At 41.5% G+C, this 16,121-nt stretch overlaps 1 protein-coding gene across 1 annotated transcript in view; it reads left to right on the forward strand.

Annotated features, from left to right (window-relative positions):
- The window catches only part of LOC101875239 (paralemmin-2), a 131,373-nt gene extending 118,640 nt beyond the window's left edge, over positions 1-12,733 (forward strand). Inside the window, exons 6-7 of the mRNA XM_005154861.3 lie at positions 5,294-5,395; positions 10,349-12,733. Of these exons, the coding sequence (XP_005154918.2) occupies positions 5,294-5,395; positions 10,349-11,097 (851 nt within the window). The 3' untranslated portion in view covers positions 11,098-12,733. The remainder of the gene's footprint in view (positions 1-5,293; positions 5,396-10,348) is intronic.
- Positions 12,734-16,121: the final 3,388 nt, after the last annotated feature.

Raw genomic sequence — 16,121 nt, forward strand, 5'->3', positions numbered from 1 at the left:
TCCAATGTAACTCCCTTGACTGTTGAATTTGCTTCAGGAATAAATTGTTTGCAATCTTTGGCAATCTATATGCAACTACATGCTACTTCAACCAATATACAAAAGGAACAATTACATCAACTCTGCAGTTTGCATAAAACTCTGTTCAATTTTGGCATGTATTAATGTATATTTAGCAAACATGTGGCTCTGAAAAGATTGTTAAACTCCCAGCATATTGCTTAGAGACTTCTGATTTTTCTCTCCTCTGATCTTGATCAGCTGTGCAGCCCAACAACAAATCAGACAAATGTGCCCTCAGAGGAGTCAAGTACAGATCTTTGCAGAGTGCTTTCCATGTGCCCTGTAAAAATTCATCAGTGATTGTTTTTCAGTTGTAGTGTTTTAAGTAAATCTCTAAATTGGTCTGCATTGATGGCTGCCACAATTAGCTGCCACACAGAGGTGGTTACACCACCTCCGGCCACCCGAGTAAAAAACATTGATCATCATAGAATCATAGAACAGCTAGGGTTGGAAAGGACCTTAAGATCATCTAGTTCCATCCCCCCTGCCATGGCCAGGGACACCTCACACTAAACCATATCACCCAAGGCTTCATTCAACCTGGCCTTGAACACTGCCAGGGATGGAGCATTCACAACCTCCCTGGGTAACCCATTCCAGTAACTCACCACCCTCACAGTAAAGAATTTCTTCCTTATATCCAGTCTAAACCTCTGCTGTTTAAGTTTCAACCCGTTACCCTTTGTCCTGTCACTGCAGTCCCTAATGAAGAGTCCCTCCCCAGCATCCCTGTAGGCCCCCTTCAGATACTGGAAGGCTGCTATGAATTCAGCCTGCTAGCCAATTTCCTACCCATCTCATAGACCACTTATCCAGTCTGTAACTTGCCCGTTTGTCCGGGAAAAGGCTGTGGGAAACAGTGTCAAAAGCTCTGCTGCAGTCCAGGTAAACGACATCCACTGATTTGCCCATGTCAACAGAAGATGTTATTTTGTTGTAGAAGGAAATCAGGATAGTCTGTCATGATTTGCCCTTAGTAAACCCATGATGGCTTTTCTCAATCACCTGCTTCATTTAGTTTGTAACAGTTTCTAGAAGGACTCATCCATCACTCATCCGTCATGATAAAGTAAGACCAGTGGGCCTCTACTATCCTAGGTCCTCTTCTGCTCCCTTTCTGTAGATGGGTATGACATTTTCCCTCTTCCAGTCATCAGGGACAACCCTTTATCGACATGACTTTCAAGTACTATAGACAGTTTCCTTCCAACAATGTCAGCCATTGGAGAGGCCTTTGCAAGAAGCCACAGACCAGCCCTTTACCAACTAATGGCAGGTTGATCTTATTATCTGGGGTCTATGCCAGCATCGACAAGGGGGCAAAGAAGGTATTGGGAACATCTGTCTTGGAAGCACTGTTAGGGACTAGTTTTCCTGTCATGTTAGCAATGGGCCTATATCTTCACTGTGCTTCTGCTACCTGCTCACAAATCTGAAGAACCCTTACTTCTTGTACTTGACATCTTTGGCCAATTTCAGATTTGGCTGTGACCTAGCATCCCTGACTGCATCTCTGCATGCCCTAGCAAAGATCTTGTAGTCCTCAATGGCTATTTGGCTCTCTTTCCATAGTTGGTATGCTTCTTTTTTTTTTGCATTTAGTTACACCTAAAAGCTCATTCTTAAGCCAGGGTGGTCTTCCATTCAGCCTTCTTCTTTTCCAGTTGTAAAGGATGGACCATTCTTGTGGTTTCAGCAGATATTCTTGAATAACTTCCATCACTGACAAATTCCTTCACCATCCATAGATGCTTCCCATAGAATCCCTCACAGCTGGCCTCTGAGCATATTGAAGTTGACACTTCTAAAATTCGGCATCTTTGTCTTACTACTGGTCTTCGGTGTACTCAGCAGGATCTTCAGCTCCACAATGCTATGGTCACTGTATCCATGTCTATCACTGCTAGTTACACTGTCAAGAAAGTCTTCTCAATTTGAGAGCAGTAAATCTGTGAATGTGCTGCTCCTAGTTTGCACATCCAGCAGCTGTAGCAGGAGGCAGATCTCATAGTATTCCAGGAACTTCATGGACAACTTGTGTGCCATTTTTTTTTCTTTTTCCCCAACAAATGTCTGGGTAATTGAAGCCACCCATAAAGACCAGGTTCTGTTGGCCCAAGACTTCTTTGAGCACCCGAAGTAAGGTTTTGCTGGCTTTGTCATCCTCACTGGGAGGTATGCATGCACTTGAGGTGGCTGAATTTGGGGTTCTTGCCTTTGGAAAGGCTTGGGAAGCATTCCTTATTGTCAGCTCTCTCAGCTGTGTTCATCCACACTATTGCTTACAGATATATAGGTCAGCTGTGAACTCTACCTCTCAAGTTAGTTACTTAAAGCATGATTCACTAAGTCAGAAACAGGCTATTCAGCTTTTAGCAAAGCTTCCTACTTAAGCCTTCTGGTCTTAGAAACGTGGTGGGAGGGTCATAATCTCTGTTGTAGCCCTGTGAAGGCCCTTAGGGTTTTACATGTGGAAGAGCCCTGCCCTTGGAGCCAGTATTTACAAAAGACCTACCACTAATTTTAGTAGTAGTCAGACTTTTTTAAGACAATCCAGCCCTTTGAAAATGAGCTCGTCTGACATTTGGCCACAAGCCTCTGTGTGGGATTTATTCTGAGCAGTTCTGAAGGTTTAGTTTTGTGTAAGCACCCTTGAAGGATTATCTTACCCCATATGTTTTCCTAAGCACTTCACTGACAATATGGAAGATTGCCGTAGTCCTAAAACAGTTTGTTGTAAATAGTACAAAAAGCCACAGAACATGTTTTATGTCATTCTTAGGTATTAATAGCTCATCAGAGGTTGAAATGAAGATATTTAATGCAGTCAGCTCAAATGCTTTAATTTATGTTCTGCCTCACTTCTCATGAGAACAAATTGCTAATTTGCATCTCACTCACTTCTTATAAAATGGATCTCTTATATCCTTTTTAAAGGTGCTAAGTGAAACAGACGTTGTTGCCAGTGAGAAAAAGGGCAATGAGCATGTTCACTTTCTTAGGGGGAGGGAGGCCAAGAAAAGAACTGGCAGAATCAACCAAGGCCCAGCTTCTTCTACTCACATAACCCATTTTTGGCACACGCCAGAAGAAGAAGTACATGAGAATCCCATGCTCACCCCCACAAACCCCTCTCCCCCAACATAGTGTTTCCTTCTCAGGACAATAATTAGAGGCTGTCAGGAGCCCTGAAGCTGATTCTTTAGTATTTTACTCTAACATCAAGAGAAGTTTCTAAACTGAGTCAGTATTAATAACAACTAACACTTACCAAAGTATTGTCTCCTAACACAGGAGGAAAAAAAAAATCAAAAACTTTCTAAGGTCCACAGACATGTACATTGTTAAAATGAGAGTTTCACCATCAAACTGCATAATGGATCTTGCATACTGCTGGACATCAGCAATGCTGGTGTCCAGGCAGGTCAACTCAGTTCCCCATACAGGCACTGGCAAAAACCATAGATTTTCGAGGGTTTGCCTCCTCGGAGCCCCAGGATGAGAGCTGTACCTTAACCATGCCTATTTATTCTCATTGACTTCAGAAGAAGTAAGGATCATTAGTTAAGAAGCACAAGTCTGCATTCATTACAGCCACATGTAGACAGATAGGTCCGTCACTCAAGCTGCTGGATGAGCGTGTACTGAATCTGGTGCTTCAGTAGTACACTCCATGGGATGAATAATCACTAAATTTCTGATGTTTTCAGGATACAAAGTGCCTTCTTGTTCTGACCTAGAAACATAGTCCCTGCTTCTTTCTTCTGAGAAATTACTTCAGTTTTCAATAACAGCCTGATCATTTGCTGGTGTTATTTGCCAGAATAACAACATCAAGCATTGTACTAGTTTCTCATCAGATGCAAGAAACTCCGCAAAAGAAAGCAGCTATTGCTGGCTGTTCCCCAGTCAGCTGTGTCCTAAACAATTATTTCTCCTAGGCTCCACTGTTAGAAATAAAAATTTTTGAGGAAATAGTATGCACTGAAAATATAAAAGCCCAAGACTGCCATTTGTCCACTGAAATATGATATATATGGGTGTTAGCTATAGGGAATGTGATGAAAGTATCTCCCTTCACCAGATGCAGTCAAGCAGCCTATAGCAGGACATTTCATCTTCTCTCTCCTTTTACCAGTTCACTTTTATGGTCTGCACTGATCTTCCAATCTCAGCTGCTTACAACAAGAGGCACCAAGGAAAGCAGATTCTGCCTCCTACCTTGACACATAGACTAGGCTGCACAAAGGGCTCAACAACTTAAATTATACATTGTAGCAGCAAAATACCCTTCAAGGAAAAAAGATGCTGTCTCACACCAGATAGGATCTTATATTTGAATTGGAATTTAACCTTTTCCATGCAAAAATGAAAACACTTCCAGTTGATGGAAAAAGCTGTGATTTTTTGTTTTTCATTTTGGTTTGCTGCCTGAACATTAAGTCAGTTATAAGCACATCTCTCCTCTGAGATTTTCTTTCAGTTCAGCCACTGAATCCTAGCGTAACAGCGTACACTATATAGTTATATTTAACCGAGTCACAAGACATCTCCCGGTAAATACTTGTATATTTATTTAATCCCACCGCTAAAGAAAATATTTAGCTTATTCAAACCAGTAATACACTCAAGTGTAAAACAAGTCAGTCCTTTAAGATAGCTTTCTACTAGTCCATGTTTTATGAATGAATAATGGCACTGCAGCATTGACAGGCACTTAATACCTATTGACGGTCATAACAGGCAGCCTATCAGTATCTATACGCAATTAATTTCATTATTAACGAGATTTCAGCTTTAAGAACAAAAAGCCAGTGCAAAGTGGACTTTTACCCAATTCAGTCAACACTACCATTTTTAGGCTTTTATATGTTTTTGAAATGTCATGTATTCTGGGTATGACGTTAGGTTTGTTCCTTAACTTCCTCCACTCTTGCTCCCATTTTAAAGGTCATGAACTTGATAAATCCAGAACCTCCTGGCAAATAATTTCATGTGTTCAACTGACATAAAATTTGAGTCATCTGGACCCATTCCCTCCTGCCTCAGCTAGTCTATTGAACACCAATCACACGACAGTGACTTTGCACTTTGTTTGCTTTGATCCAATTATCTAGTACAAAGCTCCAGTGACTATTGTCAGGGCTGACAACACTCTGCTGTCTAAGCAATGAAGCCACTGGGGCTCATAGCACAAATCTAACTGTTTCCTGTTCTCTGACACCAGATGCAGTAAATTACATTTACTCCCAGATCCCTGAACTCCCAACCCTCTATTCACGAACAGCAGAGCCAGTTCCTGGGTGGGACACAGCAAGCAGAGTAGCTGGTAAGTCTCAAGGAACAAAGTATTATAATACCAGTCCAGTAGCCATGAACTTTATTTGTTTTATTACCTTAATGGGTTTGGTGTCCTGATATCATTTAAATGCCAGGAAATGCCACTTGATTTGTATTTTGTAAATAAATCAAGGCTTTTTGAGCAGTAATGAGTACTTTCAAAACAATGTAGTTGAGCTACACAGAAGTAGGGTAGGAAATGCGTCCAGGTTTTTACATAGAAACATTCAGTTCTTTCCGTCTATCTCAGCTGATACAAATATATGGTACCTAGGCCAAGGTTTTGTCTCCTCCATTGTATCCATGCAGCTCCCATTAAGATGAATGAAACAAACAGGTACCACATGTGCTTCAAAAGTTTATGTTATTTTACACTTAGTTATATGCCATTCTTTCTTATTGGGGAAAAGGTGGGGAGAATTATGGCATGTTTTGTGCTTGGAGTCATACAAAGAAATTTCTAACATTTTTTTTCAGATTCAGTACATGTCTTAAATGTAACAACATGATTGTTAAAAGCTGTATGTTTTTCTTACTTTCCCTATCTCAAGACCAAATTGTTGGTGGCTACTTAAGAGGTGTCCCAAGGAGTGGGAATAAAAGGTGGCTTACTTGAAGGATGGGTTAACAAGAATAGCAAAGTTATGTCTGGAGCTAAGACACTGTATACAGCTACAGCATATGTCATTTTGCTCAGAAGTCCTGTCTCAAGCTGTTCCAAAAACTTCCCTTCCACCAGTGCTTTCCTTGATCTGTCTTAAAAGCAAGATTTTCCCTGTGTGTTTTGTGCTATTTGTCAACACCTAAAAAACAATTTCTTTCATTCTTCAGATAACACAGAAGTCTTTTTCACGTAGTCCTTGATAAGAGTATTGTGTATGTGCAATAAGGTAAAGAAAAAACATCAGCATATGTGCCTAAAAGTAGACTGTAAGCATCCATCTTAAAACAAGCTCAAAGACTACTGAGATTTTTGTTTTGTTTGAAAGAACAGCCTCTGAACCCACGAAACTGGCAGAAGCCAGCTCATTTCATCTGCATGTTGAGATCTTGTCATCATGAAGCACTGCATCATGTTACTCTGTAATAAAAGCTTTTGCAGAAAACTCATATTTGTGAATACAGACTGTCATCTTCAAGTACTGCTTTCTGTCTCAACTCAAAAAACATATAGTTTTGTGTTTTATTAATAGACCACATTTTGCCATAAATAAGCTCTGGTTAAATAAAGACATTTTAGAAATCAACAGTTTATTTTTCAGCTACTATGACAAGCTGGGTTGCTAAGTTTTCCTGCAGAGATTAAACATTATGCATACAGGCAGATTAGCCAAGTTCAGTTACTCACTTCTCCTATGGCACTGTATTACCCTATTGAACAGCTTTGTAAAAAACTCGAGCGTATTATGCATTTACTTGCACAAGTAGCTTTAATGTGATGCCTGGGCCAGGTCATAAACCACATGTTATGCCAATATCTAAAACACTACTGATGAAATCATCCTAGAAATGAAAATGTTGCCAGTGGAAAAACTTAACCAAATGAGCCAAACATAAGCTGCACAAGGACCATACCTGTTAACTTTCTAGAGCAGGTCAGCCAGTAGGATGTCTAACCAGTGCTAGAACTTGTTGGCCAACGTCTCCCTAGTATGTTAAGATGCTTCTTACCAGTACTCCATGCCATAGATAAAAAGATGTATGTTGCAATTCGTCTTAAACGGATATGACCAGGTCCACGTTATCTAACTATCAGATTTTCCCTGCTTCTGAATTTAGGCCCACTATGCAAGCTTTCTTTTAGTGGACACTGCTGGAAGAAATTTGTTTCATCAAAATGGGGGGTGGGCTGGCAGATTGCACCTTTTTCTGCACTAAAAATAAGTGCAATAACAAGGCACTCAACTATTTCACAGGAAATTAAGCAGTCTTTACTGAAAAGTCATGCCCCAGATAATACTGTTATTTTTCAAAAAAGAGAAGAAGCACATGTTCTCCACAGGGGAGCTCAGGATGCTGCTTCTCACCAAGAAGAAAGTGGGTGGGTCAGTGAGCCGGCAGTGCCTCCTCTGCAGGGCTGTGGTGTTCTGGACAAATGAGGAAAGTTTTTGCCTGTTAGAGATGATTTTCTGAACATGCTGTTGCTCCCTCATCCTTCATCTCTTCAGTTCAGCTGGCTGACACTAGAAAACATGCCAAAGTGTCAGCTTTAACCTCTTCACCATAGGCTAGCCAACCTCTGTATTTACCTATGCAGTGTTAGAAGTTACTGAACAGTATCTGCCTGAACAGCAATATTCAGGGTCCACTCCCCCAAGGCTTGGGGTAACAAGCCAATAAACATAATTCCTCTTCCTTTCCTCATCCCTCTCACCTCCACCAGAGAAACTGCCCCCAGAAGGGTGCAAATTCCAGGGTGGTAGCACATACATATTTTTGTTTCACTCCCTCTGTAAGTTGAATTAAAGGCTTCAGGGCAGAGTTACTTGCATAAGACTTGGAGGGCACTTACTGATTAGTTCCTGAGCAGAGATGGTCCCAAGCAAGTGATCCATGCCAGCTGCTCTCTTAGCTGCACCATGGTGCAGTCTACCACAACTCCTCAGAGCACCCTGCTTCAGGGTTTAATTGCTTCGATCTCTGGAGTGACAGTGTTTTTCCCTATTTCCAACCTAAATTTATCCTGGTTTAGTCCATGATGGCTGCCACACACCTTGGAGAAGAGCGCAGCTTTCACCCCTGAAGCCTCCTCCTCCTCCTGGCTGCTTGGACTGCTCTGGGGCAACCAAGCATGAAAACTACAGATGGGGAGGGAGATCAGAAAACTGAAATCACAGAATCATAGAATCATAGAATGGTTTGGGTTGGAAGGGATCTTAAAGGGACATAGTCCCACCTCTCTTGCTATGGACAGGGACACCACCCACTAGACCAGGTTGCTTAAGGGCCTGTCCAACCTGGTCTTGAATATTTCCAGGGATGGGGCAGCCACAGCTTCTCTGGGCAACCTATGCCAGTGCTTCACCACCCTCACAGTAAAACTTTCTTCCTAATGCCTAATTTAATCTCCCCTCTGTCAGCTATCCCTGCTTCACTGTGAAAATGGGCAACCTGTGCTCAGGGTCATGACAGCTATGGGCACAGCTAGTCCATAAACCTTGCAAAGCAGTGGTAAAATGTGGTCCTTTGTCTATTGCAAGACAGGGTAATATCACTGAGATCCCTGCTTCTACAGCCCGCTCCAGCCGTCAGCAATGCATCACTCAGAGGCAGCAATGCTCCTTCACCCCATGGCACCTTTGTCCTCTGGCTCCATGCAGGAGTTTGTATGGTATTGCAGTTGGCCAAACCAGCCCTGCCAGGGCTGACCAAGGTCTCAGCAGATGCACACAACCCATGGAAGGCCAGACCCCCCGTTTGGCTGGGCTGCCTACGAGGCAGCACACCCAGGAGCCAGAGGAGGCCACCTTGCAGAGGCCAGCATGCACCCACTAAGCAATGTGCAAAGTCTAGAACTATGGGGGGAATCGTGGTGCAGAGTCATAATAAACTTCCTTTAGATGATTAAATACCTTGCTTTCTGGATCCAGAAAAGAAAATAGTATTCTGTGTGAATAAGACTGAGGGAATATATTAAAGCAAGAGTAATTTTTTTAATTCATTTTTTTAAAATACAAGCATACTGAGCTACATTGGTTTTGAGGCAAGGATATTCTGTACTCAGTTGAAAATAAATCAGGGAAAAAAACAAGATGTCAGTTTGCAGTGTCCTCAGGTAAGACAAATCACAATTATAAGGTTCATTGGTGGAAACCGTCACCATAAGTTTCACAAACACTTGTCACTGCCTGTGGTAATTTGTAATTATGTGTCTGTGGATGTCTGTCCAGATGCTAAACTGTCTTCATCTGCATACAAGGAATGCTTAAAAACACTACCCTTCTGGAAAATCTGTGAAACCTTTGCACATTTTTCCTTGAAAAGCTGTCTAGTGAGATGCCACCACATCTCAAAATGGGAGTTAGAGCAGTGTAGACTGCCCACCTATTGCTACAATTTTCATCTTGTTACTGCGTCCTTCTTTACTGATATAATAAAAGCTTCTTTGCTATTCTAAAGCTGCATTCCTCACACACGTTTTCACCTGCTGTTTCACGACGCTTTGCAAATCAGTTTATTATTACTTTTTCCTTCAACTCTGGCAATGGTGCTTAGTACGTCAAATAAGCAACGGAGCACTTCTTGGCCATTTTGTACATTCTCTTAACTTGCAAGCAGAAGTCATTGTCACTGTCAATGCCTTGGTGGAAGCTGAGAGAGTTGCACTGCCACGCATCTGCGGGAGAAATTATCCCATTGTGTGTGATTTTGTTTTCCCACCTGTAGAACAGGGTAAATGTTTCTTCTCTTCTGTAAAATGTTTTGAATGCTTCGGATGAAAGAGTTAAGCAAGAACAATCATTGATAATAAAACATTCTGGGTGTTAGCTTGCAGTAAACAAAACTTGTTACCAGCTAACTGGCAGTTTAGTGACAGAGAATGAAAACAGAGTAGTGAGGAGATGAGCTTCTCTCTGAATTTTGAAGCAAATCCAGAAAGGTTGAGGGCAACCTGCATGCTGTCACCTTCCTTTGTCTAAATTACACCTAACCCAAGTGCTCTTTCTTGGTGCTCCTAGTGGATCAGAAACAGCTCACTGCAGAGTGAGCTGGAAGACTAGGTCCTGTTTGCTGCAGGTATGCTAGCCTGCGGCTCCATATAAAGCTATAGTGTAATAACTATTTCTGTCCACAGTGCTGCATCCCACCTCTAACATAGAACGCTTGGCCTTTAGAAGCAGGAGGTAGGAAAAGGGACACCGTAGTTTTGTCTGTTTGGCAATTAACCATTCACTGGCTTTTTTTGTTGTAACATGCACTTCCTCTCTTGTTTTCATTTAAGCTTTGTGCACCATGGAAATTAATGTGGAGAAAGACAAACAGACAGGAGAGACCAAGATTGTCTCTGCTTCACCTATTGGCCCAGATGAGGCCCATCAAAGAGGATTCAAAGTCTATGATGATGGTACCAAGGTAGTGTATGAGGTTCACTCTGGTGGCACAGTGGTAGAAAATGGAGTGCATAAATTAAGCTCAAAGGACGTAGATGAACTTATGCAAAAAGCTGGACAATCAAGTGTAAAAGGAGGGTATGAAATAATGACTGTATCAGACAGAAATGCGGTAGCCGATGGAAGCCTTAGCCATATGAAGGAGCAAATGCTCTTCAAGGAGGCAAAGCTGGAAATGATACACAAACCCAGCAAAGGGCACGCTGTGAACCCTCAGACCCAAGACAAGCCCTGTGGTGGTGAAGCCCCAGAGGCCAGCACAGACCAGCCAGTGACAATGATATTTATGGGCTACCAGAACATTGATGATGAAGAGGAGACAAAGAAAGTGTTGGGCTATGATGAGACCATCAAGGCAGAGCTAGTTCTGATTGATGAAGATGACGAGAAGTCATTGCGGGAGAAGACAGTGACAGACATCTCCACCATGGATGGGAATGCTGCTGAGCTGGTCTCTGGCAGGCCCCTGTCGGACACGACAGAGCCCTCCTCTCCTGAGGGTAAGGAAGAGAGCCTGCCTTTGGAAGCTGCCCCAGGTACACAAAAGAAAAAGCGCTGTCAATGCTGTATTATCATGTGAACTCCTTCCCTGCTCCGGGGAGCTCCTGCTCCGTCACTTACCTAGACCTCACTGTACTTCTAACTGCAATACTGTGAACTGGAAGTGAATGCCTCCATTGCCTTGCAGTTGTGTTGCTTTGCTTTCTAGTTCTTCAGGAAGAGGAGCACATGGTTATTTTTTCACCAGACTTACTGTTTGGGGTTTGGGAGGGTTGGGAACAGTTGCTTCTTTTTTTATTGTTGGGTTTTTTTCCCCTTAATATTGCAGAGTGAGAGATTAATGGAAAATGGAGCAAATGTTTTCATATTTATTTGATTTTTATATATATTATATATATAATGGAAACACTTTTTACATTTTTTGTTGGATATCTGGCATACTTGGTCAGATTCCTAGGATTCTGTGGGACTCTGAGATTCACAGCAGCCAGATATAGGAGCCTTAAAAAAAATACTGCTTCTCTTTTTTAAGAAAAATCACATTTAAACATTATTTTATAGATCCTATTTTTTATTTCTTGGGGGAAGGCTTAGATCATTTTACTGGTTTACTTTGCTAAAACTCAGAGTGGTCTTTCCCAAAAAGTTTGCATAGTTTTTTTTTTATAGTAACTTTCCAATTTATTTTGCCATATCAGAAAAACCCATCAGCCATTTCTGCTTATTGGTAATACCAAAAGTGGACCTTAATTATTCTTTCAAGAAAACATATGAATGATGATTTTGCCTTACATAGATCTTCCAGATTACAGTATTGTATGTGTACTTTATCTCCCCAAATTACAGTTGAAATTAACTTGACATGAAAAAAATGCAGCTGTCACACTAACTGAAATGGAGTCACTGATCTAATTACTTGCCTTTCAGTAACTCTGCCAATGTTTATACATGAAGTTTTCCTGCTGAACTCCAGTAGATGAGAGATACTGCTTTATGTTTCCTTAGAATATAAATGAACTTCTCTCACAGTCTGACCCTGTTCCCACTAGATTCAGTTCTGAGATTCTCAGCACTGGAATGGGGGCAGGGCCAGAGTTTTATTCTCTCATTCTTAGGGAAGTGTAACTTCTCATAGAACGTCCCTCCAGTGCATCTACACAATGAGAGGTGGTGGGTGTGATCCTGCCCTACTTTCTCTGGTAAAACTCCTGTGGAGGCCCACTGGAGTTTTGTTGGAGCAGCTGTTTCTGGGGATACTACAGCTGCAAGGCTAACACTTTCAAACACCACTGGTGGTTTTGGATGCTTCATTTTCCCATGTGTGATGCTTCAAAGAGGCCTGATTTCCAAAAAAATCTTTCTTTACCTGTCCTCTGAAAATAAGGCCTGTTAAAAACAGCTCAAGGTGTAAGTGTAAAATGGCAAAGGCATCCAAAATCAGTAGATGTTTCTTTGTTTCTTGGTCCTTTGATTCTTCTAACTACAATGAAAAAGCAGACAGCTTTTTAACACAGATATTATGATCCTGATTCTTGTCTCACACTGCTTTTGCTTAAGTGTAGCCCCATTCACTTTGGTGGAGTTAGTCTGGATTTCTAACTACAGAAGTGAGACTAAAAATCAGGATTTGCATTTTCTGATAGTGTTAAAAAGTACCAAATATCATTTTGAAGTGTCTTTGAAACTAACAGACTTCAAAAATCAATAACAGCAACAGAAAATAAAAAAGAATAAAAAAAAGGGAAAAATGACAAAAAAACCTCTTTTCAGTCTGAGGTGTTTCCTATGATATCTCTGTTCATTCTTGGATGGTGCTTTTACTGCATTAATTGTTAGTTCAGAGCATCCGATTAAATAGAGTTCTTGCTCTGTACTCTTTTCTTTCTGTGCCAGTAAAAAAGACACTTGTTCATGGCGTTGGTAACATGAGGCACACTAAAAACATACAAAAACATGCAAAGGCAGTTCCTGTGTTAGATTACTCAGCTGTCGGTGTGGAGCTGGTCAGTGTAACTTCTTACCACTGCCCAGGTGACAGTCATGGAAAAGAAAATCAAGCAGATAGTAGGAAAAGACAGCCACATCTATATGACACCTGCAGAAATTTTGCTGGCCTCCATATTGCTGCAGTGGCCAGATTTAACAGACTTCTGCACACTCCCCCCCACCTCCTCCAGAGGCTTTGGGATGGGAGAAGGACCAAATTCACCCAAAGAAGCTCTGCATATCATCCCTTGACTCAAGCTTAGGTGATTCGGTTTTATCAAAGAGGTAAATGGCCGCAGAGTTCCTCATTGTGACAATAGCTCTGGTGGCTGTTTGTTGGAAACTAGCAACCTGTGTTTTGGGTTTATTCAGTTGGATTGTGAGGGGTGGGTTTTAGTTTTTTTCCCAGAAATCTCAACATTTCTTAAAATGAGACCCTAAATTTTCAACAGGACTAGCAAGGCTGTCCCCAGGCACATTTAGGACCCTAAAGCACTGCAACACAAAGGGTGAAGCTCTCTCCGTCTTGCCCCAATCCCATGAGTGCTGTAGGAGCTAGGCATGCTTTGCAATAGTTCTCTCACTCTGGGGCCTGTTCATCTCATCAGTAATGCTCAAAACAAATACTTCAGCCATCTCCTCCTGGCCTGGCCAGTCATCTCATTGATTACCACCCTTTCCCCTCCAGGTGTGATGCCACCCTGGCCTCCCAGTGTCTACCTGGCCCAATACTTTTTGCCCTGCTGCTTCTCTCCCATATGCACATTTTTCCCCCAAAGCCTTCTGCTTGGAAAATTCGGGGTGTCATCTCTACCCTAACCCGCTCTGTCCATGCATTTCTTCAGCCATGTGCTCCCTTGTCAGATGACTTTCTGGTTCAGCACTGACTCAGCATTTTGGGGATGACTCCCTCAGTGGCCAGCTTTGGGAGATGCTTGCTGAGGCTGGGAGCAGAACGTCTCTGAGACCACTGCACCATCTGAGGCACATTGTGGCAGGGAGATGGTGGCATGCAAGAGTCTAGAAGTGGCCCTTTAGTGGTTAGAAGTAGAGCACAAGCCTTAAACTTTAATACTGTCAAATACCTACTTCTCAGTACTTGTAGCTAACTTTGAGTGCCTAGGAAGGCCAGGGTTTTTTTGTGTATTCATATGAACTCCATGGTTAATGGGCCCTGATAGATCCAGAAAAGCTAACAGTTTGTCTGCAGAGTTTTGTCTTTACCAGTCAAAGGCAGTTCCATGTCTGAGGTCAGAAAAAACACAAAACAGAAACAAATCAGTCTGAACTTAGAGGACTTTAGCTGCACCAGCTGAAGCATGCTTACTTCAATCATCCTCCTCCACAAGGACAGCAGCTGTGCTTTGACATCAGCTTGTCCTTTCTAGCCATTAGCCTACAGCCAAATTATGGGGAATTCAGATGTGTTAGCCTAGGCTGATGAATGTAAACTGGTTTTCCAGGGCTGCTTTGAGCTCCAAGGGGTTGGTTTTCCCTTTGCCCTCAGATAGGAAGCTGCCAGTGGAAATTCATGCACAATCAGGCACGAAGGAAGAGGTCTGCTCTACAGTCAAGCAGAGAGAGATTTTTGTAAGGAACATTAAGGGAGGGGTTTTTTTGTGTCATTTTAAGCAAATCCCCTGTCTGTTTTACTTATACCATCACATGTACACTCTTAATTTCATCATTAGGGAATACAAAAAATAGTAGAGTCAGAAACTCGTTCAGTGATAGCATTTTGCCACAAAAAAACTGCTCGCCTTAACTTTTTTAAGAAAAACAAAAAAAAACCTCTCTTTTCACTCTATCTTTTCCTAGACTGCGAAAAAGTAACCTATGAAACTTTTTTATATTTAATATTTTCTAAGTTTCTATGAACCCACTTTCCATGTTGTCCCTCAGTTGCATTCAGGAACTATTTCTTTTGCAAACCACTGCAATTTACATCCATTCCTTCTTTTCTTTTTTTTTCCTAACAGAAGAAAAATACAAATCAAAAACCACAACATTATAATTAGTGGCTAGGCAATCTCTTTCAATTACAAGAATATCAATACAGAAAGAAAAGAATTACAGGGTTGTTTTCTTATTTTAATTTCCTGTGGCTGATGTACTGTATGGTATATGTTTACAGAACTCCTCTGTTCTGCCTTTGTGATGTTACCTAAATGAATGACAAAGTAGGTATAATGTGCCATTCTACAGTTTGCCTTAGCACTCTTGAGTTCCCTTCTTCTTTTTCTATCTTTCCTTTCCTTATTTTTTTTTCCAAAAAGTGCAGGCTGTATTCCAAAGCTGTATAAACACAACATTATCTTACAATCCCCAGCAAAAGAAGTGTGTGCAAGCCCTTCTCCGTGAAGCATACTTCTACCAGTGCAATAGAAGACTTCAGCAAATAAATACACATACACCAAATTCTGCTGTGTGTAGACCTATTTCAGTCAACAGGACTACCCACAGTAAGAATGGGTGTAGATGTCTGCAAGATCAGGGCATGAATGATTAACACAGTGTGTGGTTTGGCTGTTGTTTGTGTACCTGTGCCTATTTTATGCACTGCTGAGTTTGCCCAGGGTGGTGTAAACCTAGAGGCTAATTCTGAGTATTGTTGCTTCTGCTGAAAAAAAACAAAATGGTGCTTAGCACCTGGTAGGATCAGGTCCCGAGTCAGCACTGCTACCACAGCATGAGCAAATCTTAAGTGGAACTTCCCAAACAGTTAGTATATTAGTCCCCTGCCACTGCACCTAAGTTCACTACTGATTCTTCATGCTTAAAATTATAGAAGTATAATAAATTAGAGCAGAAAGATAGCATATAGAGTTGCTAGAGAAATAAAAAGTGTTATATCCTTTGATGTAGCTCAACATCCAAATTACATACTTGGAAAGTATGCGGGGATATAATAGAAAATGTAGTATTTTACATTTGTGTATTTTTTTAAGGAATAAATATTTTTGTAATGAGATACAAACCCTAAACAGGGATTCAGTTTCTGAGTATCATCCTTCCCATGACATTGAACCTTTGAACTTTTTCATGCATTTATGACAATGCCCGGCTTCTTGGGATCTTTTGTAGACCTAACAATAGTTTTCTCCAGGAAGTAGGATC

Source organism: Melopsittacus undulatus, chromosome Z, assembly GCF_012275295.1.
Source record: "Melopsittacus undulatus isolate bMelUnd1 chromosome Z, bMelUnd1.mat.Z, whole genome shotgun sequence".
Classification (NCBI taxonomy): Eukaryota; Metazoa; Chordata; class Aves; order Psittaciformes; family Psittaculidae; genus Melopsittacus; species Melopsittacus undulatus.